Source organism: Actinia tenebrosa, unplaced genomic scaffold, assembly GCF_029948245.1.
Source record: "Actinia tenebrosa isolate PJP-AT-01 unplaced genomic scaffold, QUT_ActTen_1.0 PGA_scaffold0__85_contigs__length_37466705, whole genome shotgun sequence".
NCBI lineage: Eukaryota > Metazoa > Cnidaria > Anthozoa > Actiniaria > Actiniidae > Actinia > Actinia tenebrosa.
Window position 1 is genome coordinate 36,830,412 of NW_028292569.1, and position 27,737 is coordinate 36,858,148.

The 27,737-nt window shown below is 37.0% G+C and overlaps 4 protein-coding genes across 6 annotated transcripts; 1 reads left to right on the top strand and 3 right to left on the bottom strand.

Annotated features, from left to right (window-relative positions):
* The first annotated feature begins 2,394 nt into the window (after window positions 1–2,394).
* Window positions 2,395–5,383, top strand: LOC116296555 (nuclear receptor subfamily 2 group F member 1-B). The gene is made up of 3 exons (XM_031704591.2): window positions 2,395–3,073; window positions 3,652–4,185; window positions 4,807–5,383. The coding sequence occupies exons 1-3, from the start codon at window positions 2,671–2,673 to the stop codon at window positions 5,145–5,147; spliced, it is 1,278 nt and encodes a 425-aa protein (XP_031560451.1). The 5' UTR covers window positions 2,395–2,670; the 3' UTR covers window positions 5,148–5,383.
* A 274-nt stretch (window positions 5,384–5,657) lies between these two features.
* On the bottom strand, window positions 5,658–9,517 carry LOC116296556 (COUP transcription factor 2). The gene is made up of 3 exons (XM_031704593.2): window positions 9,145–9,517; window positions 7,071–7,568; window positions 5,658–6,485 (listed from the first exon to the last, which is right to left on the bottom strand). Exons 1-3 carry the CDS (start codon window positions 9,428–9,430, stop codon window positions 6,199–6,201), a joined length of 1,071 nt encoding a protein of 356 aa, XP_031560453.1. The 5' UTR covers window positions 9,431–9,517; the 3' UTR covers window positions 5,658–6,198.
* A 2,572-nt stretch (window positions 9,518–12,089) lies between these two features.
* Window positions 12,090–21,381, bottom strand: LOC116296554 (extracellular calcium-sensing receptor-like). 3 transcript variants are annotated; one of them, XM_031704588.2, is made up of 2 exons: window positions 21,148–21,381; window positions 12,090–15,401 (listed from the first exon to the last, which is right to left on the bottom strand). In XM_031704588.2, exons 1-2 carry the CDS (start codon window positions 21,155–21,157, stop codon window positions 12,691–12,693), a joined length of 2,721 nt encoding a protein of 906 aa, XP_031560448.1. In that variant the 5' UTR covers window positions 21,158–21,381; the 3' UTR covers window positions 12,090–12,690. The 3 variants fall into 3 exon arrangements, with proteins under 3 accessions (XP_031560448.1, XP_031560449.1, XP_031560447.1); XM_031704589.2 differs by lacking the exon at window positions 21,148–21,381 and adding an exon at window positions 20,250–20,376; XM_031704587.2 differs by lacking the exon at window positions 21,148–21,381 and adding an exon at window positions 16,190–16,377.
* Window positions 21,382–23,022: 1,641 nt separating this feature from the next.
* Window positions 23,023–27,338, bottom strand: LOC116296566 (synaptotagmin-7). The gene is made up of 5 exons (XM_031704603.2): window positions 26,272–27,338; window positions 25,098–25,318; window positions 24,506–24,605; window positions 24,200–24,317; window positions 23,023–23,771 (listed from the first exon to the last, which is right to left on the bottom strand). The coding sequence occupies exons 1-5, from the start codon at window positions 26,815–26,817 to the stop codon at window positions 23,467–23,469; spliced, it is 1,290 nt and encodes a 429-aa protein (XP_031560463.1). The 5' UTR covers window positions 26,818–27,338; the 3' UTR covers window positions 23,023–23,466.
* Window positions 27,339–27,737: the final 399 nt, after the last annotated feature.

The window sequence follows — 27,737 nt, forward strand, 5'->3', positions numbered from 1 at the left end:
CGTCCAATCAGATCATTTTCAAATGATATTTGTTTGGCGTTTACGTCAACCACATAGAAACGAACAACAGGCGATAAGTGGGCGAGCTAATATTCGACCTATTTTCTTAGTCAATTTTTGCCTCTCTCCTCCCCGGGTAGGGTGTATTTTAGCAATGATAACCCGAAGAAAGAACTGTTACGTTAGATTCATAGGAATATAAGTTAAACCATCGACGAAAAAGCAACACAAAAAGAACGTTAGAAGTCCTATGCTAATGAAAATAGAGGAATATTTGTTTTAGAAGGTTCTAGAATGATTATTGGACTGTAACTTTTTCGTCATTTATCTTGGGTTTTCATAAAAATTGTGGAAAAACTTTTTAGCTGATTTTCCCTTAACATTTTTTTTTTTTAATTGTGGCATTGGATGATTCTATTAATTAAATTTTTCAAATTTGTTTTTGCTGCAGTTCATTCGTTTTTCATGCTGAAACTTGTCTCCCCCACAGCCGCTTTCAGTGTCGTCACGCAACGCTTTCTCCCCTGAAAGCGTAGCGTTGCGTGACGACACTGAACGCGGCTGTGGGGGAGACTATGCTGAAACGGAATTTCTCTCTAATGAAGCGGGACGAAACATCGATTGTTAAGGAAGGATAGGGTAAGGCTATAACGTAGATCTACAGCCAATCAAACAGCAGAATGATACTAATTTATCTAAACAAAATAATTTGCAAGCCCCACGAATGTGAAAATAAGAATAAGTCAATGAAAATAATAACTAATTTCATCGATATTTTTTAAGTTTTGACAAAACTGATTTCGAATACTATTGTTGGGCCTCCTGTGGATTTTTATTTTAAAACTAGCCTGGTACGTCACATCCGGATGTGACGCAGGCTAGCGTAGCCTATTGTAACTTTTGTATCCCATGAGCGCGTATTAGAAATAGCGAAATTTCTTTTAGTATTATTTAAAGACTTCAAAATTTAAAACTATTTAGCTGGCGCGGTTAAGTTGGAAGATGTAATTTCCTTGACGACGGCATTTCTGTCGTCTGTCAGATAGATTGACAGACTGTAGATGTGATGACCCTAGTCGGTGGCTGCGCAGAAGACTACGTCTGCGGGTCATTGACTTTCTGTCTGTCGGATGAATTGTCTGTCTGGCTGATAGATTGTCTGTCTGTCTGTCTGATAGATTGTCTGTCTGATGGGTTGTCTGTCTGTCTGATGGATTGTCTGTCTGTCTGAGGGATTGTCTGTCTGTCTGATGGATTGTCTGTATGTCCAACGGGATAGGAAAGATTCACTGATTTACTGTCGAATAAAACAAGCTGTTTGCTAATCTGACGTTTACTTTTTCTTCCTTAATTTAGATTACTGCTCTTTATTCTTGACTGTTGGATCAATATCAGTTAACTGTGGTTGTAAATGTCAGTGGGGACTTGGTAAGTTTGGTAGTACTTTATTATGCTTACCACTGACTGTGAGTTAGCCGTTCCCTGACTTAGATCAGTCCAGAGGTTGTTTCAGGGTTCAATCTGTGAGTTAGGCGTCCCCTGACTTACATCAACCCAGAGGTTGTTTCAGGGTTCTATTTGTGAGTTAGCCATGCCCTGACTTAGATCAACCCAGAGGTTGTTTCAGGGTTCTATCTGTGAGTTAGCCATGCCCTGACTTAGATCAGCCCAGTGGTTGTTTCAGGGTTCTATCTGTGATTTAGGTGTGCCCTGACTTAGATCAACCCAGAGATTGTTTCAGACTTCAAATCTGTGAGTTAGGCGTGCCCTGACTTAGATCAACCCAGAGGTTGTTTCAGAGTTCGATCTGTGGGTTAGGCGTGCCCTGACTTAGATCAACCCAGTGGTTGTTTCAGGGTGCGATCTGTGAGTTAGGCGTGCCCTTCCGGACTTTGTTCAGCCCTGAGGTTGTTTTAAGGTATCGATAGAAATTGAATGTCTAGGCTAATAAAACTTGCGCAAATCGACTTTTGATCATCAATGTCGCCCTTTGCTCCAAAAGGTCTATAAACAGAGTTTATCCTTCACCTACCCTCAATATTATTTAGATTATCATATCAAAACCATTCCGTATGATTGCGCACTCGGAATCAAACTCTCTATATGATATACTTTTTGTGAAATTTCTTGTTCCATTTAACTGAAGAAATACTTTACTTCGTTTCAAAAGAGGGGGTGAGTTCCACGACTCGTTGTACGTGGCATATAGCTGTAGTAATCCCCTCTCGCTTACTATACTATAATGAATTATTCATAAGTTAAAGCTAAACACCTGAATTATTTATCAAAACACCATGAATAGAAAACATAACATTTGTTAAAAAACAACCAAAACAAAAGAAAAACATTGTCAATCTAAAGCTAAATATTTACGAGACTAAATCACAAACAAAAGTCTCGTTATTAATACAAAATCCACCCACCAAGTTGAGTAAAAAATGCGTTATTTTCGAGGTTTTGGCCAGTTGAAGGTAGTTTTTTCCAAGCAGGTTGCAAAAACTGGTGTCACAATCTAATCAATTTTTCAGGCTTCACAAACCGTTTTCTAATTGTCATTGTCATTTTCTTTCATGCCAACAAAGGCTATTATCCCATTCACAGTGGAGCTTATGTTTATAGATTATTCCTCGATTATCAATATAGAATAACAGATAACGATCCATTCACACTATGGATGAACTTAGTGACTCCCTAGTTCATAGTTTACCGCTTAGTGTGTTTGACTCCGTGACCCAACCAGGAACCTTGAGCGAGGGTAATTCTTCAGCCAACTCCTTTGGACCAGAAGAGACTAACCCACTTCATTCAGACTGTTCGTACGCCAATGAACAGCAAGAGAATTCGTCCCCAAAGATTTCTGTCGACTGTGCGGTTTGTGGTGATAAATCATCAGGCAAACATTATGGAATTTTCACGTGTGAAGGATGCAAGAGTTTTTTCAAACGGAGTATAAGACGGAATCTCACTTACACTTGTAGATCGGTTCGTAACTGCCCTGTTGATGTACAAAGCAGAAATCAGTGTCAGTATTGTCGTTTGAAGAAATGTTTGAAAGTAGGAATGAGAAAAGAAGGTAGGTAATAAACAAGTTTCTCTCAGTTTTTCTATTTTTTCTTTAACACATTATTTAGTGACGTTATACATTATTATTATTCCAAACCAAGAAAATGCACAGTATATTTTATTTTTAGACACTTTTTATTTTCTATTTATTTATTTATTTATATTTCGTTTTCCACAATAAGTGGTGTTTTGTTCTAAGTTTTTATTAAGACTCTTTGTTTTTTGTAACAATTTTGATTTTTTATTCTTTGTTAATTTTCAGACAATGACCACATTATTTAATAATGAACACACCAGCTATTCTTTTACTATAAACCGTTACGCTATGAAAAGATCATTTCAATTTTAAATTTTCATTCATTTTTTCATTCAGATGTCATTCAAAATGGAGCGTTTTCACTTAGTCTCTCTAGAGAGTTAGCTGACAAGAGATATGGCAACCATATTGGCGTACCTAACAAAATAAGCTAGTGACAAAGTTATTGTTAAAGGTACACCAATATGGCGGCTGTGACGGCGTGTGAAAACTCTCTATACATTGTCCCAGTTAAAATATTTACTCATACTTTATGTAATTTCTTTGTACAGCGGTCCAAAAAGGCAGAGTACCAACCAGCCAATCAGATAACGTCTCCATGTCTTTACAATTTAACGATCTCCATGGCAATCAGTCGTTCTATTCCAGTTACATCACTCTTCTGTTACGAGCTGACACTATCGCTCGCTATCAGCAATCCCTTACGCTACCATCAAGTATCAATGGACTAGAAAATACGCCCGAGCTTGCCGCGCGGCTGCTTGTGTCCGCGGTAGAATGGGCCAAGAATATTCCTTTTTATTCAGACTTCTCTATCACTGATCAGGCAATTCTGCTCCGATCTTGCTGGAGTGAACTGTTTATATTAAACGCTGCCCAGCACTGTTCGCCGTTTCACTTTGCTCCACCGTTGAGCAACTCTACTCCCAACGGCACGGATTTTCCTGCCAGTAGTATGATCTCTGCGTTCGATTGTCAAAACAGCAACATGAAGTTGTTTGAGGAACAGGTGGACAAGCTGAGGGGACTGCAGATCGACTCCGCGGAGTTTGCCTGCTTGAAAGCCATCGTTCTCTTCAATCCAGGTATTTCAGCTTATATTCAGATTGTCTTACTATAGCGATAATAAGAATAGAACGCTGCACTGTTTGGTTATAGACTCGTGTTAGTGCCAAAATATTAACAAATACCAACAGTAAAGTAAAGAATGCACGACTCCAGTAATAGAAACACTTTATTCTGCACAAAATCGAGGTTAATAGACCTCTTTAGCTTCGTATTCAAATTGCAAATTTCAGATCACGTGACATTCCCTTGATAATTGTTCTTTTATGACAAACATGTTAAAATATTTACACATGAAAGAATTAACTCCCAAGAGTGGCATCACATGGTCTGAAATGTGCACAACAAACAACGAAGCTGAAGAGGTCTACTCTGAGCCACAGAGATTGGAAATAAATATTCACAGTAGACAGTACTATAGAACGATTTCACAGCAGCTACGTTGGATGGCAAGAACATTTCAATGTTTTTGCAAAACAAGAGATTTTAGTTTCCTAAAAAGTCAATTTTTTGTCCTTCAGCATGCCTGCCGTGAAATCGTCCTAGATTCAAAAAATCTTGGTTGGAAAGGCAGAACAAATTTTTGTTAAAGCATGTAAAAGTCAATTATTTCATGGACATTTTTCTTGTTCGTCTATTAGATTCTCAAGGGCTTTCAAATACTGGTCAAGTAGAGAATCTACAAGAACGTACCCAGACTGCACTGGAGGACTATATTAGGACCCAGTTCCCTAATCAAAGCACACGGTTTGGAAAACTCCTTCTCAGGCTCCCTGCTCTTCGGCTTCTCCGCACGGTCGCTGTTGAAGAGCTTTTCTTTTCAAGACTGGGAATGGGATGTAATGTTGATAGTTTAGTCAATGAGATGCTACTGTCGAGTATTGGGGGCCCTGTGGCGGGAAATTGGTATCCGCTGCAAAATGGGAATATGAATGGGATGATGAATATGAATGGGATGATGAATGGAATAACGCAGATGTAAATGAACATCATGAAAATCAGTCAGCCGAATATCAGTTGTCTGTCTGTCTGGACAGGAAGCGTGGTCTAGGCGAATAAATAGCCCGACAAAAAAAAAAAAAAAAAAAAAAGGAGAAGAAAGAAAAAATACATATGGATGAGTATCAGTCATAGAAAACTTTATACAATTCCTCTTCCTAATGATACTATTAAAACCTCTGTAAGAAAATTTATGTAAAATTTATAAGGTTGATGTTAAAAAGCTATTAAGAATTCTTAGGAGTTTAATAAATGAGTTTAATAAAAAACTAAGAAAATAAAAAGAAGAGAAATAGATTTTAAAATGTTGTCAAAAAACTGTTCTATTAAAAGATAGGGTGCAGTTTTTTTAAATTTGAATCATCTAATGTTCGTTCCAATAGTACTGTAGGCTAATTACACAAGATAGATATATAGTCTCATTGCGCATACCATGAAAGAAGCAACCGCTGGTCATTGATATCATCTAAAATATCTTTATTGATGCAATATACTCTTTCATTCTAATTGTTCACACATTATTTTTTGTCTTTTGATAACTTTTTGTAAAATACGTTTCTAATATTCTATAGTATAATCTCTTTATTTAAGTATATGAATATATATATGATATATAAATATTTTTTTGATTATTATTTTACCTACAAACTCTATTTTCAAATGTATTCCTTTTGCTTTTTTCTACTAATATTCTAGATAAATAGGGTAATAAAAACACTGGTAACAAAAGTGCGTCGCATGGAACTATGGGACAGTTGGTTTAACATCAGCCCCACAATTCCAAGCGGGAAAATCTTCCTTATGTTCCAGAGATGATCAGTCTCTGCTGCAAGAGTTTATGAAAATCTCTAAGAGATTCTATTTCTTTAATCTAAATTCATTTCCTCCTCTACTATTACAGAGGGAGGGGTGAGGAGATTTTCAGCCTCGAAGCGTTAGAATATTTTTTCTCTTAAACCAAAGTTACTTAACTGTTTAAGATTAATTTTTACTTGTCTAAAATCATCTTTGACACTTAGTCCTTATTCAAAACTTCATGTTCCTTTGTTGGCCAAAGCAGCAAGCGTAGTAGGGTTCGCCACAGTGTTAGTCAGCATTTTTCGTAGTACGTCACCCATAGATGCGCCGCGCAGAACATCTGCGAAAAACAGCTGCTCAATGACAGTGGGCTCGACCTTTCTCAGCGATGACAGCATCAGTAGAAGTTTACCAAAGCGGGTGGGTTGGGTAGGATACTGAGTGCGAATGTATTGTTCGAGAGAACTTTGGGAAGTGTCTTGCAGAACCTCGACCTGGCGCGGCTGACTGATGAGTGAACCATCTGGAAGAAACATTATTAGGATTGCTTAACGGTTTTCTAAATTTATCCTTGCCGTTCTTCCTTCCTCCCTTCCTTCCTGCCTTCCTTCCTGCCTTCCTTCCTCCCTCCCTTCCTCCCTCCCTCCCTTCCTCCCTCCCTCCCTTCCTCCCTCCCTCCCTTCCTCCCTCCCTCCCTTCCTTCCTTCCTTCCTTCCTTCCTTCCTTCCTTCCTCCCTCCCTCCCTCCCTCTCTCCCTCCCTTCCTTCCTTTCTTTCTGTGCGGTACTATTGTTACCCACTTTTCTTCTTGCTGTCCTGCCTTTTCTCTCGTTCTTCATCGTTTCCCCGGCCTCTATTTTTTCCTTTTCTTGTTATTGATTTTTTGTTGATTTTTCTTTTCCCATTTCTCTATTTTCCTTTCCTTTCATTTTCTTTTCTTTTTTATAACTCATTTTTTCCTTTCATTCAGTATTTCATTTACTTATCTGTTCAAAACAGCACAATGCTTTTTTCAATATTTTCTTTTGTTTTTTGCTTTTGTACTTTCTTTTCCCATTTCTCCATTTTCTCTTTCATTCAGTATTTCTTTCAGTATTTCATTCACTTACCAGCTCGAAACAGCACGATACACTTGAGGTGAAAGTGCTCTGTCATGTCCATGCCAAGATTTCTTATTCTTTCCTCTTGTTCCTGGAACATCCTGGCATATTCCATTCTCTTCAATATCACCTCCATCGAAAGCTGCTTGGTTTGCGCATTGATTGTCGAGTACATCTGCTGTACATACATCTGTAATGGACTGCGGGCTGCTTCGAGGAGAAACAAATCGCTCCAGGCCATTTTGAGGAGAGTTATCTGGTCATTCTCGATCAAATGGTTGAAAGTTGTTAGCTTCTTTGCCCAATCCATCATAGAGAAGAGCACGTTGGCAGCGAGCTCGTAAGCAACGTCGGGTCTTGTCTGGTTGATTGGAATCATACCCATTGGAATGAATGGTGACTGAAACACTGTCAGAGGAAACATACCCTGTGCGTACATTGTGTTCATGTCCCCGTAAAAGGGAAACTGGAAGTTTGGAAATGATGGTAGCTTTGTCGTCTGGACAGCTGAGAAATAAGAAAATTTTGTCAATGTCATGCATAGCTACTGATGAGGTCATATCTAAAGACAACAAGCACTAAATTTCTTCAAATGATTAATCTTTCAGTCCTTTATAAACAAATCACACTTGACAACGCCAAAACCTGCTTAACAACCTAGCTTGGGGTGGCCACATAGTGCCTTAAGGGGCGATGCACGTGGATCTATAACGAAACACGCGTGCGCTACGAACGTTCAATTTTTTATTTAACGTTCAAAATTGTAAAATTTTCAGCAAGCTTGTCTGCCTAAATTTTTTTTGCCATTCTAGATCTTTCAAGGAAAAGTTTACAAGCTAATCCGCCTACATTTTTTATCATCTTGAAGGCCGCTTTCCTTTGGGAATCACAATCCTCTGTTTCAAACTGACGAAAACTGATTTTTGAACTGTTTTTTCTTATGGTTAATTTCTGCACGTAAGTTTGACCGATTTCTTTAATGTTTGGCTTGTATAACGTAAAGCGTGAGACACAAAGGTTAGAGTTCGTCCTCGTTGGCCTTGTGCTACTACCTGTCTTGCTATTCATTGCATGCTGCCGGCTTTGTTGTCGAAAGCTGGTACCTTTTTCCCTTTTTCATTCAGCTATTGAAAAGTCAAAAACAAATATTTACTTTACATTTCCTACTCTTTGAAAAATATTCCTGTAAATTCTACTGTAATAAGAAAGAGGGATTCATTATTATTTTTTAGCATTTTTTAATACTATCCTGTTGGTATATACTAACAGATACTCATTCTCATCAAGGGGCTTTTAAAATCAGAATCAAAATATATTTATAATTCCTTTTTTGTGTTATCATTATTTTCTATATGACAACGTCCTCGTAATTAGATATATCTTAAACCTTTACAAAATAGTATTTTTAAAATCTTCTTTTCAAAAAGGGGGAAAATTCCGAAAGATTGCACGACGCATTGCGGTAGAATATTATATAGTCTATTTTAATGTGAATTTGCTTTACTTTCCTTCTATTTGTCACATTTTTCGAGAATAGAGTCCACTAATTTAGAAACAAAGTTATCCCAGTGCACTTGTGTCTTAATGTTTTTATCTCAATGCAATATACGGAAACACGACAGTCGAGTAAGCCGCGATGTGCGTGTATGATGACTGAATTCTTTGATGATTTACTGTTCATTTTGATAACTTTTTAATTAATCTAATAACCTTATTTTATAAACATTATAACACTATTGAATTAAGTGTATCATTTTCTTTGTGAGTTGTTTAGAAAGAGCGAGAAAGCAAGATAAGGCCGAGAAGAATACAATGATTTCAGTGGTAACGAAAACTCGTGGTAAAAACGTGTCTAAATATTTTCCATTTTGTATTTTTTACGTTTGAAAATCGATCGTAAGACCTTACGGAGCTAAAAGACTTGTTCTATTTTTTTTTTGTTTTTGTTTAAGACTTTTATTTGCCCTAGATTAAAGTTACTATCTCGACAGCTATCTATTGTTAGCAGAGGTAGACTACAAAAGTTAATACAAAAGTTAACAAAACATTGTTGGATTGTTTTGAAAACATCTCTGTGTTTTACCTTCTTTTTTCATGCCTGTATCGAGACATTTCTGGAACCTACAAGCCGGACAACGACTTCTGCTATGTCGATCAATATGGCAGTTGTTTTGTCCCCGGCATGTATAGCTCGTACTGTTACGAACCGTTCTCTTAAAGAAGCTCTTGCAACCTTCACATGTACTCACGCCGTAATGTTTCCCTGTGGACTTATCACTACAAACTGCACACTCAACTTTTTCTTCGGGCTTGGATTTGGTCTGTACTTGTTTAACCTCAACAGGAGGAATATCCATACATGTTGTCATCCTAGCGTTGAGTCTGTGAGAGTCTTGGTCTGTTTTTCCTCTCCTCTCGCTAGGTTGCCCTTCTTTGACGAGACTTCAAAAGGTTTCTGTTATTCGAGCTGGTTTCAAGTTCAAAGGAGAAGATAATTATTTATTGATATGTTTGGGCGCCCGGTGGCACAAGCATGTCATATTTAAGGTCGCTCTGGTTATGACTGGTTGTATTGTTTAGAAGCAGGGAAACACCTGTTGCTACTGTGCTACCTGTAGTGCTGGTGCTCGTGTTCCTTTGGTTTCCGACTGATTGATTGACAATCTGCAGAACCACGGGGGTGGGGTAAGTATCCATGTCAGCTCGCCTAAAACATTGGTTTTTGTTTTTGGTACCTTGGGTTTTGTACAAAAAATATCTAAAAATAAACCAGTAAGAAAAGAAAAAGATCTCTGATAAAAGCCCTAGAAGGTGAACCTCAATTTAGCCATATTTAAGCCACTCTACCCCACCAATCTGTGGGTGAATCGGTGCTTTACTTTGACGGACTTCAATTTGTTGTCGTTTGCTGGTAAAATCTATAAAGCAAAACAAAATCAAAAAACACGTTTCGAAAAGATCTGATTAAAGAACTGCAATTGTTTTGTCTTGGAGAAGCCGATGTTTTGGTTTTGTGCTCAGTCAGTGCGGGATCTGTTTTTTCCTGTTGCTTCTTCTTTGTTCTCTTTTTTTTTCTTTCTTTCTTTCTTTCTTTTTCTCTCTCATTTTACGGTAGACGCGCCTCAAGAAACTAGAAAGGAGTAGTCTTAACTAAGCTTAGAAAGAAATGATATCTTTCTCCTTCTTTATTTAGCAGTTTCATTTCCCATTTCGTTTCCCAATCAGTTTTCTTGCAAGATAATAAACACACTTCAAACATCGTTCGCATCGCATGTTAAGCTTGTCATAAAAACCAACTAACCTTCCTAACCTCAGGACCATTGGAGTCAACAAAAGTCTACCATAAAATATTCATAGCACTAAGGTCCAGAAATTTTCTGTAGAGAATCCTAGCGAACATACCAGAGAATTCTACCTCGGTTTCTTCAAATTTGAGTTTTGAGTGTTTTGGAGTTGTTCGTAGCTCAGTTTTTTTAACTTATTTAGCGCATTTTTAAACCTTTGATATTTTTTAAATCAAAAGTCCACAAAGTGACCCAAAAAGGTGAACGAGTTAAATAAGTATTTCATTAACATAGACCTGTTTGGTCTTCAATGTCGCTTTGATGTTAATGAAGGAAAACTGGTGGTCAAAAGGAAAGGCATCAATATCGATTCGTGCATGCGTGCCAGTCTGCACGCCACTCCTTGTGATTCCATAAAAACACATTTCATTTTTGATATTGGCCAGAAAAGCCTTTGATCTATTCGACTTCCCTTCTTTAAAATGTAGTTATATTCTCCATATAAACTATCGATATCTATTATTCATTATTTGGGTTGACATTTGGCCTTGTTGTTTAGCTATGGCAACTTGGACGCAGGATGGATTTTAATGCTCTTTGAACAGGTCATTCAGTCTCATTCAATCATTCACTGACTTCACCTCAATCTTGGTTAGGTTTATTTTACGCAATAAAAATGACAATTAAAAACAACCTCTGAAACAACCTCTGGGCTGATCTAAGTCAGGGCATGGCTAACTCACAGATCGAACCCTGAAACAACCTCTGGGCTGATCTAAGATTTGGAAAATTTAACTGAAAGAATTATGGCTTCAAAATTTGTACTTTGATGGCAAAATAAAAAGTGTTGTATTTCTAAAAAGCCATTGATTTCCAGACCACCCGTCGATCCTTACAGGTGAATGCTCGCGCATCGGACCGTAAACGTGCATGACAAACATACAATTCTACCTGTAGAACTACTCGAGTGTCTGCTATTGCTTGGCTTTAACTGATTGGCTAAAATATATGATTTGCTGCTTGTCATTTTAGAGGAGTTAATATCAATCACGACAATATCTAATTATCATACCAAGAAAATCTGAAGTTTTTTCCCGGGTTTCACTCCTTTGAACTCTTAATTAACCTTTGCATTCGAGGAGACAGTTTGAATACCTTGACTAGTTACTGAAAGTCAACCTTATTTAGGGTCAAGGTATGTTGGGCTAAAAGGTTAGTCAGTGTCACCAGGAGCCGTGACGTAAGACAGTAAGGTCATGTGATACCAACCAACCTATTGCAGGCAAACAATGCAGGGTTTACAGACGTGTAATTGGATTCTTGGTCGAAGAGCATAAGGGGAAAATTCAGGCTTTTAGCAATATTTTCTAATCGATCCGGGGGGAAATCTTTTAAAAGAGCTTCAATTTTGTTGATACAATGAAGCAACCGCTGGGGTCAGTGATAAAAGTCAGGGAACGAATTGGACTTTTAGCGTGTCATATTTAGCGTGGAAAATAAATCGGCTGCGGAAAACCCGGAGAAAAACCGTCGAATCAAGAACAGACATATTTAGCGTCTAAAAATTTTATACTTCTGACAATCAAACACTTCTTGGAAACCTAGCTTCGGTTGTACTCAGCCTGGTGACCAGACCACCATCAGGCAAAGATAATCGAGTTAGACTGGGTCAAAGCTAAGCCGAAAAAATCATGAACACACTAGAAAGCAAATATGCTACTAACTAATGATGATTATTCAAGAGTTTCCTTTACGTTTAACTTTATTCCTGTCCTTTTACAGATTTATAATGCTTTTTTAATATCTTAATGTGTAAAGAGTAAATGAATATTGAATGAGCCTGACCAGCAGATGGGTTAATAGGTTTATAATGTATGCTTGATATATTTTTGCTATATTGATGGTTTTCAGGGCGGCCATGTTGGAGGAACTTAACAAAAGAATTGTCAATGAATTCTTTTGTTATATCTCCAACATGGCCGCCGCGTCTTTTGTTATTTAATTCTCTTGGGAATGGGTTGAAAACCATCAATACGTAAATTACGTCTTCTTCTATATATCCCGCGGATATCTCGTAATGGCTGACAAGTGCAAGAAAATGAGGTCACCCGGTCATTAGTTCACAATCAAAGATATAAAAACACATGAAATGAGTTTATAGAAAAAAAGTTTAGAAAATGACCTTTTCTTTTGACCTTAAAACCTCCTTTATTCTGAATGAGCAGTCTTCCTCAGCCTTGTAAGACGACTGGGTGGCCTCATTTTTGTGCATTTGTCAGGCATTATAAGAACGGTGTATAGATAATGTTCTTCAAAATTTCTTTGAACAAAGTCAATCATTTCTGTCACGCCTCGGTTGTGATCTTAGCTCCTAATGGCGACGCCCCAACTATTGTTCCACTTAATGCTTGTGCCACATCTCTAGCTGGTTCAACCTCACTGGATTTATGTTGTCGTATTGTCGAGCGCACGAACTCACTGGTATTGCGCTCTGGATGAAACAAAGCAACGTGTATTTTTGGCGCGAAAATGCAAATTAAGAACCCGTATGAACTGACAAGGATTGTCGCGCATGACACCACTGTTACATACCAACCATCAAGGGTATACTGCACGGGAAAATAGGTTATCCAAGACAGTAGAAGAATATACATAGAAAACCCAATGTACTTTGCCTCGTTGAAGTTCTCTGGAAGATTCCTCGCCTTAAACGCATAGTAGGCGCAGAATAGAGACCACATGATGAGGTACGCCACCATACACATGTGGAAGGTGAAGCCAGCGGTTGTCTTGTACAGTTGGCATGACAACAGAATTGACACTTTAGCGACGATCTCTTTCTTCAAGGATGGTTGATCGGTACCTTTCCAGAGAGCGAGTAAGAGAAGTTGCGGGGCGTTGATAAGGAGCACAACGATAAACTGCTTTCTGGTGTCGAAGATAAGATTCTTGCTAATGCATTGAAGCATGGCTCGCGTTTCAAACGCGCGAAGAATCCGAATCGTTTTCAAAACGAGTACGGAAACGCAGATGGTCAAGCTAACATATCGCAATGGTTCAACGACGGAGCACAACTCATCCGATGGACCTGAGATGTGAAGAAAAGTCAGTACATAGCACAAGACTATAGCAAGCAAAATTACTGCGCTAAGCTCCTTGTTAGATGCCTTGACGATAGGAGTATCCCTGTAGCGAACAAAGACGAACATCACAAAAGCGCACAGCAATAACCCTATGCTTGTTATAATCGCGATAACAATAGCTGTGATGTCAGACCATTTGAGTGATATGATTGGTAGATCAATACACGTGATTCTGTCATCGCTTGAGAGCTGCATTGCTGAACAGCTTGTGCAGTTTCTTGCCCCGTGCGATTGCGTGATGGTCCCGTCCGGACATTTCAAACATTCCCAACAACAAGCAATAGTAGTTGTCTGCATCGTCCCTGGTGGACAAACATCCTTACACACGGATTTAGGAATACCAGAGCTACTGTTCCACGCAATCGCACCCTCAAAGATCTTGAGCTTTGAGCTGCGATTCTTAAACCAATCGCCGACTTTCACCTTATTGTGCCGTCCAACTCCGTCGTTCTGTTGAAAGCTGATAATATCGTACGATGAACTGTAAGGATCTCCAAGTTCATCAAACTGTATCCGTCCAGTAATACCTTTAAAGCTGACATTCCTTAGATACATTAGAACATGATGTGGATTGATCGATGGAGACGTCGAGGGACATTCTCCGCCTTTTAAGAGCCCCTGACCCTTTTTACAGCGGTATATCTTATCTAACGCATGCGCAATTGCGTAGACTGCGTCGACTTGATATGAGACAAAGTCGTCGGATAGTTTGTTGAAGATGGTGGAAATAGTGAAGTTTTCAGAACAGGATCCTTGGGTGTTGGACGCATTTAAGTTCGCTACACAACCATACTCCTCTTTCCAAACAGTCTCCCAAAATTTGTTTTCCAACTTGAGACTTTTCTTGGGAGTCAACCCTTTTAGATGATTCTCATATTCAATATCTCTGTACTGTTTGGGCTGAATACCGAGATATATTCCCAGGTAGATGAAATCAGAACCAAGGAAATCTGGGTTTTTCGTAGCGAGGGAGTCACTCATCACCCAAATGCGATAATAAAGCTTTTGTTTAGCAGCTTCTTTCATTAGGTCTTTAGCAATCCGATCTTCGATCCACAAGACTACCACTTTCACGTGCGCAGCTCTTTTTAATCGTTCTACAATGATAGGTAGATTCCGCTGGTAGTCTGTGGGCGCAATGTATTCTGTGAATCCAATACAAAAGGTTTTTCTTTCTAGTGCTTCTCTTTCTAGAGCGCGTATTCCGTAGAGACCATACGAGTGTTCTACCGCTACAGCGGCAACGTAGTTCCAATCAAATTCATCAATTAGATCCGCCATTGCTTTTGCTTGGAGGTTATCTGGAGGAACGGTACGAAAGAATTGATCATAAAAAGGCCAACTCAGTTCTTCACTGGTCGCTGAAGGACTTATCCCTGCTAATCCTACAACGCGCATTAGTCCTGCCACTTGGAGCGAGTTGCGAGAACCGAATGGCCCGACCACACCAACGATAGAATCCGAATGATTCCGAACCTCATTCATACATTGACGACAAAAATTTCGTGCGTTCGTAGAATACTCGGTAATGGAATCGAAAGTGAACGAGTTGCTCGTTATAAATTCGTAAGCGGATTTCATTGCGATTCCTCGATCATTGCAGTAGTCTCGGATATCGTACCCGAGGGTGACGTTCGGAAGGAGTTCCGAGTCATTATTGATTTTGTCGACAGCGTAGATAAGCGCTTCGACGCGGTTCACACCAGGCAAGTAAAAACGTGTGCAATTCTCAATAGCGCTTGAATATTCTCCATGAAGTGAAACCAGAAACCCTATTGACACGTTCCCCGACTTGTTCAACCGATTGATGGCTGTAACCTTGGTTACCAACTGTGTTGTGAACATTAAAACCATACCCAGGAAGACTTTCATGTTTGGAGGTGGAAACACTTTCAATTTGAGAGGTGGTCTTCCTAGAGAAAGAAGAAAAAATACATTGAGTAATGCAGACAAATTTCATGACTTTTTTTGTGATTATGTCTAGAAGATTCGCATTCGTACCCTAAATAACAAAAGACATTGAAGCCATGTTGGTTGATATAACAAGACACTACTGTATAACGAGAAATCGTTTGTTTCATTTAACTACCCATTATGGCGGCCGCGAAAACTCACAGTGACTTCCAAGCTTTTGTTAAAGAGGTAGAGTAAAATTATAATAGAAAAAATCTCTTTTAGTTCCGCTAGCTTCCTACGACTGAGAACAGACATGTAATTTACTGTAGACGGGTTTTAAAGATCATTTTGCGACCATCTGATTCTTCAAGTCATAAACGGCGCCCTTGGTTAACTATATGTGACCAGGCATACGGGCATTTATGTTAGTTTATCCAAAGACCGTTCTAGTTTTCACTTGTCGCTTTCAAAACATTAAGAATTCTAGTTCAAATTCCTTCTGAGTTAAAGAAGGAAATCATATTCAATAAGAAGACATGCGGGCAGGAATCAAAATATTTTCGTATATAACTTTCGTTCGACGTTTTAGGATTATTTCCAACATTTCCAAAATTGTATAGCTATATTATTCTTAGTACAACTTTTAGGTACCACAGTTATAAATTTACTGTGAAAAAGCTATTGACATAAGTGATTAAATTAAGATTCTACTTGAGAAAGAGTCTAAAAACTATATAAGGTTTCTTTATCGAAGTTTTCTTGATAAATAAAACACTACTGCAAAATATAATGACATAGAAATTACCTTCATTCAGGAATAAAAACATTTAAAAGGATTTCGTTCCAAACAAAGTGAAAGTTTGCTGATTAGGTCGCGTGAGAAAAGAGGGCTTCATGACGCATTGTCTTGTCATAAGCCGATAACAGAATACGATATAAATAGATTACATATATATTTCCTTCGCCCAGAAAAAAATTGAGATGAGACCTTCATGAAGCATTGTCTTGTCGTAAGATGATAACAACTGTTAAAGTGAAAGCGACCTTATATTTGATGTATATTTATGAGTATTGGCGGTTTAAGATAGCACCACACGAAGTTGCTTACAAGTCGGTTCGCTTGTTCTTCCATTCATATTGATGCTCAAACTAACCTATCTTTTTTTCGTTAATGACAATACATTATTTAGACGTGCAAGTTTTTTGACCTGACTTTAACTTCCAAGTGATTTATATTTACCTCAAGGCTAGCGTGTGTTGGTTTGCCATCCAATATATTAGATGCGTATCTTTCAGTTATTGAGTGTCTTTTTTCTTTGTCTTTCTTGGGTATAATGGCTAGTAATTTTTCTGGAAATCCTCTATCGTTTCTCCCTCAGGGACACGATATTTTTGGTGTTGTTGGAGAGCAGAATTCGTGTGCTATATATAGGACTAATAGAAACCCAAATGTACGAACAATACCTGACACCATGAGAAACTAAAAATTTCAAACAGGACTTTGGAATCTAAGTATTTCAGGTCACACTCCCTAAACATAAGAATAGAAGGCTAAAAAAACCTCAGACTAAGCACCCAGAATGATGTATACACAATATCACTGTCTTAACACAGAAAAGCGGCTATACCGACGGAAAAAAACAATGTTATTTTTGTATTTTAACAGTTGTCCAACTGAATTCTCGTGCGTTTTCAAGAAGTATTTATGACTTTGAATTAAAAGTTCGACAAACGGTGTTAATTCATCAAAAGTTGGTGACCTAATTTCAGTTATAATTACGATTGATTGGACTTCTTTACTACTTTAAGCTCTGCTTAATATATAAAATGGTTTAAATTAATAGATAGAAATGGTAGTTTAAATTAATGAAAAGGAAAAAACAAATCCATACCCAGCAGGTTCCACAGTCTATTTATTAATTAGCAATATTTGACAGGGATGTACGATTCAGGCTGGTTTTGAATAAAGGCCTTTACTGAGTACTTACTTTATTCTGTTGGTTCCTATAAAAGCTGTTTATGTCGCTATAAAATTCAGTTCGTATGCCAAAAATAGATGCTTCGTGAGACAAAATAAAACAATTCCAGTTTTGTCGCTTTAAATGTAACCGGAAACATAACTCTTCTAGTGTGGACAATATTAGTGCTAAACCAACTTACATACTAGTAGCTTGTCATCCAGTTTTCTAAGTAATATTGAGAAGTTATTTACGTAGGAATAAAGAAAGTCGTTGTTTTGTTCGTTTTGCCATAGGGCTCAATCACTCAAAACAACTCTTCTAGAATAATACAAAAATAGTAGCAAACCAGTATTATTATTAAAAACTACCCCATAGTCATGGAAAATAGCCTAATTAATCTTGCTGAGATATTACTGGAACGTTTCGTCTGATTTCAAAGCATTTCGTAAAAAGATATGGGTGTTTGTTTTTGTTTTGTGTAAGAGTGTAATATCTTTATTTTATTTTTTGGTCTTATATACAGAATTTTTTGTAAAAACAGATCGAGGGTTTTGTACAGACCCTTTTAATTAATGCCACAATGCCTAATTTTCAGCGTTTGACGTCAAATATATTCTTTTGAATTTCTTTCTTTTTTTAAAATAATTTTTTAAAAATAAAAGAATAAATCTGATATTTATTACGGGGTCTACGGAGGTTCTTAGTTCAATTCCTAGTTCTCTAAACGTGTACCTTTAGTTTTAATTACCCTTAAACCCTTTCAATTTCCCTTTTCGAGTGACTCCTTTTAAAACTGAATTTGAAAACCCTAAAATTAATCCATTATATCAACTAAAAAAGGACTACTCTTTCAGTTGGCTGTATTGTTTCATCTCGAATACAAAGATCGTTTGTTAATAGAATAAACTGAGCCCGTGGCAAACCTCCTATAAAATAGTCGTCGCCTATAGAATATACTAGATGCTAATTAAAATGAGTTGCGACACAAACTTAGTCGTAATCAAATCTCGTATACGAATTGTCTCATATAGAACGCACTAGATATACTGAATGCATGCCAATTCAAGAGCTTGCCAACACAAATACAACTTACAGTTTCTAATTATTAATTTTATAGCATTCGAACCGAATTTACGTTTGCTTTACTAGGCTAGAAGTCTAAAAAGACGAACTGTCCTTTTTAATTGAGCCATTGCTACAAGATTTCTAGTAGGAAATATAAGTGGTCTTTCATAAAGACCTCGTTAAACATAACTCTAGCGATCTTATCTCGCATTTCTCTTAACTAAATCACAAATAGACGAATAAACAAAGTAGATTTTAAGAATTAAAACTATCATAACCGGTTGTTTATAGCTTTTAAACGATTTTGTTAAAAACCCTTTTAAAATACTGAAGTATTTTATTCTTATTTCTATCTATAGTGTTTAATATAATCCGTTAGATTTCACTATCGTATTTTCCTTTTCTTTTTTTCTATTTCAACATTTATTTTTTTGTTGACATAAGTCGTTCGAATTGTCATCGTAGGAATAAGAAATAAAGTAAGTCTAAGTGCCGAGAGTTTTTCACTGAGCTCGTGTGTGTATACCAATGTGTTTTCATTTTTTTTTTTTTTTTTGGATTTTCCTTTCGCCTTCAAATATCAATCATATTGTTACACTAGTAGCGCATTATCCCACGAACAGCTTATATTTTGTAACGGCCTATTTACGGTTAGTGCATTTTTCTTTTTCGTACTAAACTGTTTTGTGTTAATTGGAGCTACCATTCAAACGACAGTCCCGACAATATCAAAAACATGAAAAGTCCTTTCAACTGGAGCTACCATTCAAACGATAGTCCCAACAATATCAAGAACATGAAAAGTCCTTTCAACAAATATAAACCGTACCTTTTCAGTCCAAATCCTTGCAATTGATGTATCAAAAAATTTAAAAAATTCAAAGTTGGCTTGCTTTTCTTTCTTCGTAGAAGGGATACGACGACTAGACGAATGGCACGTCCGTAGACTGATTTCCATTCATTATGGCTCAGCAGGAAGTTACTGGCATATTCATATATAAGCCGTAGTTAAGGGTGCTACTGTTCCTCCGAAGGTAAGTAGTTTCTTAAGTGTTGGAAACTTAGAATCGTAATCAAATCACTGATGTAGCTTTTCTATGGAACAAAAAGCTCATTTCTCATTGTTTGTTTTCAAGCTAAGGTTTTTACACTTTAGCAAACCATTTCCATAGTCTGTAAGTCTCAGAGAAATCGTGTTTCGAATTTTGATCAGCAGATTGACGACAGGTCGGCGTAGAGGGTGAGTAGGAAGTATACTTTGGATGAGTAACTTATGAGAAAGATACGAAAACAAGGGCTCTTGAATAAAGTGCTTATTATTCGATGAGTTTGAGATAGAAATCTTAGCTGTATGACATAAAATAGATATACATCCTATGATAAAAACGTCGGTATCTTTCATTCGACGGGCGTTAAAAATGCTTAGTTTGAAAATACTTAGGGTTCGAAATGTTAGTAGTAAAACTATCTAGATTTATTGCGATAAAACGTGGAATACGTGTGCAGAGACTGAACAAGGTGCTATATTCAGATTTCAGGGACTTTTCGTGATACGAGCAGCACGCAATTGATCTTGAGTCCCCAGACTGACAAGGAAGAAATCTAGGGAAATTTTGAATGACATTAACTACTATATGCTTATGTTTATGCTTATGCAAGTGATGGGCACACAGTGAGTGGAGTTTAAGACAAAATAAATAACAATAATAATAATAATAATAATAAATAATAATAAAAAGATAAAAAGAATTAAAAAAAAAAAAAAGTTTAACAGTTTAAATGGAAATATCATAAAAGTTCCTTTCATTCTCTAGGAACATTTTCCATTTTCTAACTAACCGCGAGATTTCCTTCCCTAGTGTAGCATCGGTTGTCTGATTCCTGACAGCTTGATCAAGTATATCCTTCTCAATAACGACAGCTATACTTTGTCAATGCAGTGGTTGCTTTATTTAAAAGATTGTGTCCGGCCAATACAAGATTGTATACTGCAATGAGGATGACTCAAAGCTGTCTTTCCTCAATATGAATAACTCTTGAATGCTCTTATGGAAAATATTGAAAGACATTAACCCAACTTCGTAAACCTTAAATTAATCACTTCAAATGTGTATGGAATATATTTTCACTCTTATATAAATATCTCGTCATCTGATTGGCTCTTGAGGAAAATTTTTACTTAAGTTTATATTGGACTGATAAGATGAATTATGGGGCAATTATAGAACCTGTTGCCATGACAACGGATGTAATTTTTGTCAAATTTGTAAAATCAGGTCGTACAATTTTGATTGTTTTGTTTTTGTTTTTAAAGTTTGATTTAATAAGGTCGAGATATGTTAAGGTTATGATTCAGGGTGATATTTTACGGATTTTTCGTGTGTTGACATTAGTTCACGGTCTCTTACAGTATGTACATGCATACGCTTTATTGGACAACCAAAAGGGCTCAGTTTTCAGGCCAATTTACAAAAAAAAAAAAAAAAAAAGTATATATGGAATGTATTGCTATATTAGTATTGTTATACCATAGCTAAAGTATCAGTTCAGGTCTTTGAGAAAACGATCTAAAAGTCTACAGTCAAACCAGCTCATGCGTTCCTGGCTATCAAGGTTCAAAGATGCCACTTTAATTCCGCTAATCACTCAGAATCTAACATAATTGTCTTTGATTTAAGTTTATTGCAAGGCGGTAATAATTCCCGCAAAACTTTAGAAATGCGACTTATTCACTCACCTGGTACCATCAGTCAACATGGGATGAATGAACGCTTCACTTTTTATTAGTCATGCTTCGTTTACCATTTCTCACTTATTTTTTCGATCCTTTTTGTTTTCCTTTTATTTCTTCATACGCTGATTTCTCATTGGCTACTTTATTTTCCACCTTAGTATTTATCCACCCCTTCTCATCTTTTCTTTCCACTTACTCCGACGAAGGACTAACGTCCGAAACGTCAGTTTCACATAGCTTTTCACGGTGATTCAATTCAATTTATCCACAAGTTCCTGCTGTTTGATTATTGAAGTTCGATTTCTATCTTGATTTGAAGCTTGCGAATTTGAATTCTTAGCTCGGATTATAAGTTAGTATTAGATTATAGATCTTTACAGATTCGTGTAAAGCTTTTTTTAAAGTCATTTCGGTTTCGGGTGTGACGATTTGTTCAAAAACTCTTTTCACAAATGAACGTTTTAATGTTTTGAGGTAAAGGCCTGGATTGAAATGTACAACGTTCGTTTCATTAATACAAGCTACAAATCATGATGGAATTCTCAGTACTATTCCATTCTTTTGTTTTCAAAGTAAGTGAAGATATCTTGCTGTACGCCACACGTACAGATCCTCCTAGATTGTCTATTGAAAACCGATTGACAGGTCGTTTATATAGTTGTGATATTAGAACGTCTTGGGTCTATATGTTGACGTGTTATCATACCGAGTATAGGGAATGCTTTTAAAGATTGAATCATTCAATTCTTTATAGTATGGTTGAGTTTATATTAGTGTATAAGTATAATATTATCAATAAAGAATTGAGAGCTACTCAAAATAGATTAAAAGCCTATAGCTGCGAAGATGGATGGATTATCACTGATTGTGTTCGGTTGCTAACGAAACGAGCTGGTAGAAGGTTCGAATTTTTACTGCTCTCCCATTTTCATTTATTCTCTATTTTTTTCTTTCTTTCGTTTCATCCTTTTGAATGAATCCACTAGATTTTTGGTGAGGAAAAAAAAATTTCCTTAATTCCCACTTTCAAATCGTTTATCGTTTGTTGCTTAAAGGATTTTCCTTTGTTAGTATAAAAATATATGCAAATGAAAAAAGCTAATTATAAATGGAACTAAAAAGTTAAGGCACTCAAAATTTAGATTACTAAAGTTGTGAAATAAAAAGTGTTATTGGTGTTAAAACTCCAATAAAGTCAGATTAACCCTTATATTTTTTTATACCCGGCCTAATTTATAAGTTTTAGCTCTGTTCTTTCATAGCATTACAAATCCAAATCTTAGATATTCATTTTATGGCTCTCGATAATATTCGACCGAAACTGGGTTCAAATGAGTTTCCTAACCACGGAACTTCGTGAGAAGATTAAATTTATAAACCCATATGAAAATAAAAGGGCGTAGGAAAGGCAACAGCTGGTTGTGTGAGAACAGAATAGTAATCTTTCACGTTAGTTGAAGGTTTCTGTCTGTAATAAATATAGTTTCTTACCTCAATATAACGCTGCGAAAAACCAGGGCTGTCTCCAGCAACACAAAGTCACAAGAACCTATATTTTTTTCTCTCCAAAAAGAATAATACAACAAAATTATTTAATATAATTAGAGAAATGAGTATAGCTTTAAAAGGAAAGCTAAAAGAACAGCTTGAATGTCTTCCTACACCCGGCCAGATTACTTTTTGCGGAAACGCATTGTTCAAAGAAAAAATTGCCTTGGTAAGACGATTCAATTTTTGAAGGCAAATCCGAAGAAAATGATCTGAATTACTTTTTTAGGTGATCATTTGATGTCGGAGCTCAATTTCGTTAATACTGTAAAGCTGGCGGTACATTTAGCAAGGAAAGGAATTCACAATTTAAATATGAAGACAAACAGAGCGAGTTAATAGATTTTATTCAATAGATTTTATCAACAATAGAAGATAATAGATAAGATAATGAAGTTTGTTTAGATTGTCCGGTTAAGGTGACAAGGCTAAAAAAAAAAGTAAAACGAAATATCTTATTGAGATATCACAGAAGTATCGCGGCCCCAAATTGATGTGATTTTTAATGCTAATGTATACAAACAAGCGAGCATGCAGTTTCTTTTGACAGCGGTACACATTTTGCGCATGACCTCAAGCTAAACCAACATGTCAGGAATAGCATTGTCGTGCCCAAAACATGTTTACCAATGATGTTTAAGAAGATATGAAATGGTAAGCAGTGGGGTGGGGGATTGCGCCCTTATTAATGAGTAAATTGGACTGACGTCGATCAAAGTTCAGATAGCTGATGACAGGAGTTGGTCTCTCAAGTTATATATTTTACTTTGAGTACTAAGTATGTAGTTTATGGCACTGAAGCACTTGTTTTTGCGGTGATGACATCATCTCATTCCAGTGTCGTATTTCACTCCCAAACGAATGAATACCAAGATTAATCAGACCGATTTTATAAGCCTTGAGTTTAAAATCCCCTCGAAAGACCTCACAGGTAATGCTAGAGTTCGTTAGTTCTTCCTCTTTCATTTCAAAGACAAACACTTCGTTGAAAACTGGAAATGTTGTTCGTTTAACGACTTTTGTTTTTCTCTTGTCCACCATTTTTCTCTGGACGTAATACGTCACTCTAACGTAAGTATCTGAAGGAAAATACCGCAATAAACGTCATTAATAACTATTGATTATTAATATTATAATAACAATTATGAATATTAACATTTTTTAACATAATTAAATGTGATAAGATAGGTTAGTGTTGTGTGTTTGTCGGCTCGTTTTGTCGTCCATCACGACACAGTAAGACATGCCATAGCACTTTTTTAAATAGTAAACGTGGTGCATTGTGGTCTAGTTTGGGTACGAAAATCTTTTGTTTATCAAATCTTATTTGGTGTCGTTTGGACCACGTTACACCATATTTATAAAAAAAATAAACTTAAATTTGTAACTTAAGGTAAAATTTCGTGCTGAGATGATCTCCACACGCGTCTCTCATTTTCCCGCCATAACACTTTCTTCTCAGCATCGGCTTATATTCTAAGCTAATCATTCAGTATAGTTGGCTCACCAAGGTGGTCTTCAGACTTTGGAGGTGGTAAGTTTTCGGCTTTGATGACGTGAACTACTAAGCGACCTGCCCTTGGCTCCTGACACAGGGATACCGACAGCTGACCTCGCTCACCATCCTAGTAACAGATATTCGGAAACCAGTAAACTTTATTACTTTTATAAAATTGCATCGCTCGAAGAGGTCAGCGGTTGGTTGCCAGGAATTTTCGGATGCCTAGGCAACCAACCGCTGAACAACCGAGCGTGGTTTCGAAGAAAGAGTAAACGGTAGAAACAGTAAGAAAGGAAGGAGAAATTTTCTCACCTCATCAGGAACTTCTTGAGATACCAGTTTTCTAAGGATCGTTTCGCCTTCTTCGACATTGATTTCAGATAATGGTACAAGAACGTCTGCAATGAATTCGCTAAAATAGAAAGAAGAAGAATGTCTCTCATTACATCACAAGAAAGACTTTATCTCAGGTAATCAATATTCCAGTAAACTGCGCATGACTGAAATACAATTCACTACTGCGCATGACAAACTCGTACCCAGAGCTCTTATTTCTCACTGCGCATGCTCGACGAAATAATTATTTATTCGAGTAACGCAGTAACTGAAATAAGGGATCTGGGATCCTGGTTCTGGGTACGAGATTGCGCAGGACTGAAATAAATGTTAACTGCGCATGACTGAACTAGACATTTACTACAGCGCATGACTAAACGAACTTCTAAGCAACACTGGACAAAATAGATAGAAAACCCATAAACAATGTTCCTAATGTCCTAAATGCATGAGGAAATTTGAAAAGAACGATTTTAAAAAGCAAATTGCTAGTTAATTAAGCATATTTTTTCTGCTATTGACTGAACATAAGAGCAGTATACGTTAGTGGAGTACAAAATGTTAATACCTGCGTGAGAATCGATCGTAGTCCAGTACAACAAACTTTAAGGTGGACTCTTTAACCTTTTCTAACGAGATTCTATCAAACACACAGATCCTGTTATTCGACAGATTCATAAAATTTGTACGCGTTTCTTTGTCGTCTTTTCCAGTCAGTAAAATAACTCTGACGTAGGGAGTTGAAACCCCGGATGTACGAAGCTGAGGAAGGTCGTACATGCCGTTCACCTGGGAAAAAAGCAAGAAAATTTACGTTTCCTTATAATTTTTTATACGTGTTAAGTTTCGGTAATTTTTGAAAATGAACGAAAAACCAAATTCGAAAAAGGACAATACCGTTTTGGGGGGGGGGGGGGGGGGGGATCAACATGGCAGAAAATATCAGAGAAAATAGTTACTTTATGAACATATTGTTCTCGTTCTTATTCTTTTATTTCTTGAAGCAAAGAATCTGCCTTTTTTGTACTCTAATGTGCAATGTATGTTTGCTCTTGAGTCTATTCTTGAGGTCCTTCTCGTTCGGTTATCGACTTTGATTAGGGTCATCTACTGACTCATTCCACAGGTAGCCCACACTCTTTTTTCCACATCTTCAACCGGAAGTACGTAAATTAATAAACTAACACTCAAGTTACATGTATCCGTCATCAAGTTGTAAAGGTCATTCAAGTAAACCAATCATAAAACGAGTAGAATATCTCATTCAGAGCGCTCCAAATATAAAATATTTTCAGATGCGGAACAAGTCTATACTTGAAGTGTTATTTGAGAAAACACTTTTTCCTGTTTCGTTTTTTTGTTTACTCTCCTTACTAAGAATTAGCGTTTCCGCTTTAAGAGCATAGTGAAGGTTTCATTCTAAATCGATCAGTAAAGTAGTCAGGATTATCATAAAAACATAACAGAACAAAAAGAAAAGAATTTTTTTTTGATAGAATGTTAGGAAAAATGGAGCAAGATTATGATATAGATTATAAATATTTGATAATATTTTTTGAAACATTGTTAGCTATATTTGAAGAAATTTGTACAAGCTCCTAAGTTTATACATGTCTCAATATCGGACGTGACATTCTAATACCAAGTAACTTATACCAGTTCAGTTTCAATACATAATAACCTATAATCATAAGTAAGTAGAAAATATGTAATAATTTTGAATGTTAGCTCTGTTTCCATACCTGAACGACAAGCAGATTCTTATTGGCCTCAAAATGAATCGACACTTGCATTTTCCCGAAAGGAGAAAGAGAGCTCTTTTTATAGGCCTTCTTGTGTGAGGGCATAGCACCAGAGCGAGTTGAGGATAATGATTGGCGGTATTTATAACTATGCCTGTCCTGTGTGTACCCAGGAACCTCACTGATGGACCTAACGAGCTGTGGTCGAGAGATTCGCGGGGTTCCTAATGCCGTTGGAGTAGCTTGAGGCGATTCGCTTGGGCTGTTCCTATTCTCGTCCAGATCTTCTTTCAAACTTCCAAGGCTGCTCTCGTCTCCTTCTTCAAAGACATTCTCCTCAAGCGTGACGTATGGAGGTATTGTGAAGACAGGAGTTTCAGAAGGAGTGATGTACGAATACTGCGAAGGAAGTCGTTTGTATGTCTCTCTTGGTTGTCGTATCATCTGTTTTTTGAAATAAATGATTGCAAACACAGCAAGACAAACAAGGATGACTAACACGATTATCCCGACAGAGAGCGCAGCATAATGCATTGATGTAGACATCCTTCACGACCGCTCCAAACTTCACAACCAAGTAACTCAATTTTTTTGAAACATTCAATGTTCCTCCAATCTTCGCCTTTGAATCAAACTGTACTCTTCACTTCAAACAGTACGCAATCAAAGTCTAGGACGTCAAGTATTTGAGCATGAGTATTTGAACACCCTTGGCGTATTTTGATCAACTTCGAATGTGTGGTCGTTATTTCAAAACTAACTCCCGCCTTGAAGATATTAAACGACCTTACGTATCTTCGTATCTGTTATCACTTGATTGGCTTGAGCTTGTCCAGTTCTCATGCCTTGAATTCTGTTCTTCAATCTCCTAGGATCCTATCCCTTTACATAGTTTATTCCTAGTTTCATCTGTACGGGATACTGGATACTTTTTACTTCCAAAATATAGAAAGCAATATGAGTCATAAGATTACATTTTCTCTCGTAAGGGAAGCGAGTATTAACGGATTTTTGAAGTGATGACAGCTATCAGTATTGTTCTGTTGACTTTTACCTCGTATGAAGTCACGAGAAATAACGAAAGATCGGTTACATCAACAACACAGGGATCCCTGCTGATAAAATAAGAAACGATCGTGAGTTGTGAGAAACGGGGACTGAGAAATGCTGGCCCCTAAATGGTAGTGAGTAGTCCCAGTCGTACCATATTTACAGAAATTATAACAATACATAGACGGAAAATACAGAGAAGGGACAGCAAGGGGAGTAAAAGTTCTTGACAGTAACATACTCCCAGGAGGCATTTCAAATCAGGAAAATCCCCCTCCCCTCCCTCGGCCTTTTTTGATCGAGATTGCTTACTTAGCTGTTATTCTGAATATCTTAGTTAGCTTTTAATCAGAGCAAGAAGAAATTGGGTAGTCACTCTATAAAAAGACTATTAAGAAATTGATAATAATATGCGT

What these genes read in the sequence shown, in the direction of transcription:
- LOC116296555 (XM_031704591.2), top strand. Translation starts at nt 2,671, where the DNA reads ATGGATGAACTTAGTGACTCCCTAGTTCATAGTTTACCGCTTAGTGTG. An exon ending in AGTAGGAATGAGAAAAGAAG is followed by an intron (nt 3,074 to 3,651) that starts GTAGGTAATAAA and finishes TTCTTTGTACAG; the next exon opens with CGGTCCAAAAAGGCAGAGTA. An exon ending in CATCGTTCTCTTCAATCCAG is followed by an intron (nt 4,186 to 4,806) that starts GTATTTCAGCTT and finishes TTCGTCTATTAG; the next exon opens with ATTCTCAAGGGCTTTCAAAT.
- LOC116296556 (XM_031704593.2), bottom strand. Translation starts at nt 9,430, where the DNA reads ATGACAACATGTATGGATATTCCTCCTGTTGAGGTTAAACAAGTACAG. An exon ending in TACAGGCATGAAAAAAGAAG is followed by an intron (nt 7,569 to 9,144) that starts GTAAAACACAGA and finishes CTTATTTCTCAG; the next exon opens with CTGTCCAGACGACAAAGCTA. An exon ending in TATCGTGCTGTTTCGAGCTG is followed by an intron (nt 6,486 to 7,070) that starts GTAAGTGAATGA and finishes TGTTTCTTCCAG; the next exon opens with ATGGTTCACTCATCAGTCAG.
- LOC116296554 (XM_031704587.2), bottom strand. Translation starts at nt 16,211, where the DNA reads ATGTTTTTATTCCTGAATGAAG. An exon ending in GTTTTTATTCCTGAATGAAG is followed by an intron (nt 15,402 to 16,189) that starts GTAATTTCTATG and finishes TTCTTTCTCTAG; the next exon opens with GAAGACCACCTCTCAAATTG.
- LOC116296566 (XM_031704603.2), bottom strand. Translation starts at nt 26,817, where the DNA reads ATGTCTACATCAATGCATTATGCTGCGCTCTCTGTCGGGATAATCGTG. An exon ending in AGAATCTGCTTGTCGTTCAG is followed by an intron (nt 25,319 to 26,271) that starts GTATGGAAACAG and finishes CTTTTTTCCCAG; the next exon opens with GTGAACGGCATGTACGACCT. An exon ending in TACGATCGATTCTCACGCAG is followed by an intron (nt 24,606 to 25,097) that starts GTATTAACATTT and finishes TTTCTATTTTAG; the next exon opens with CGAATTCATTGCAGACGTTC.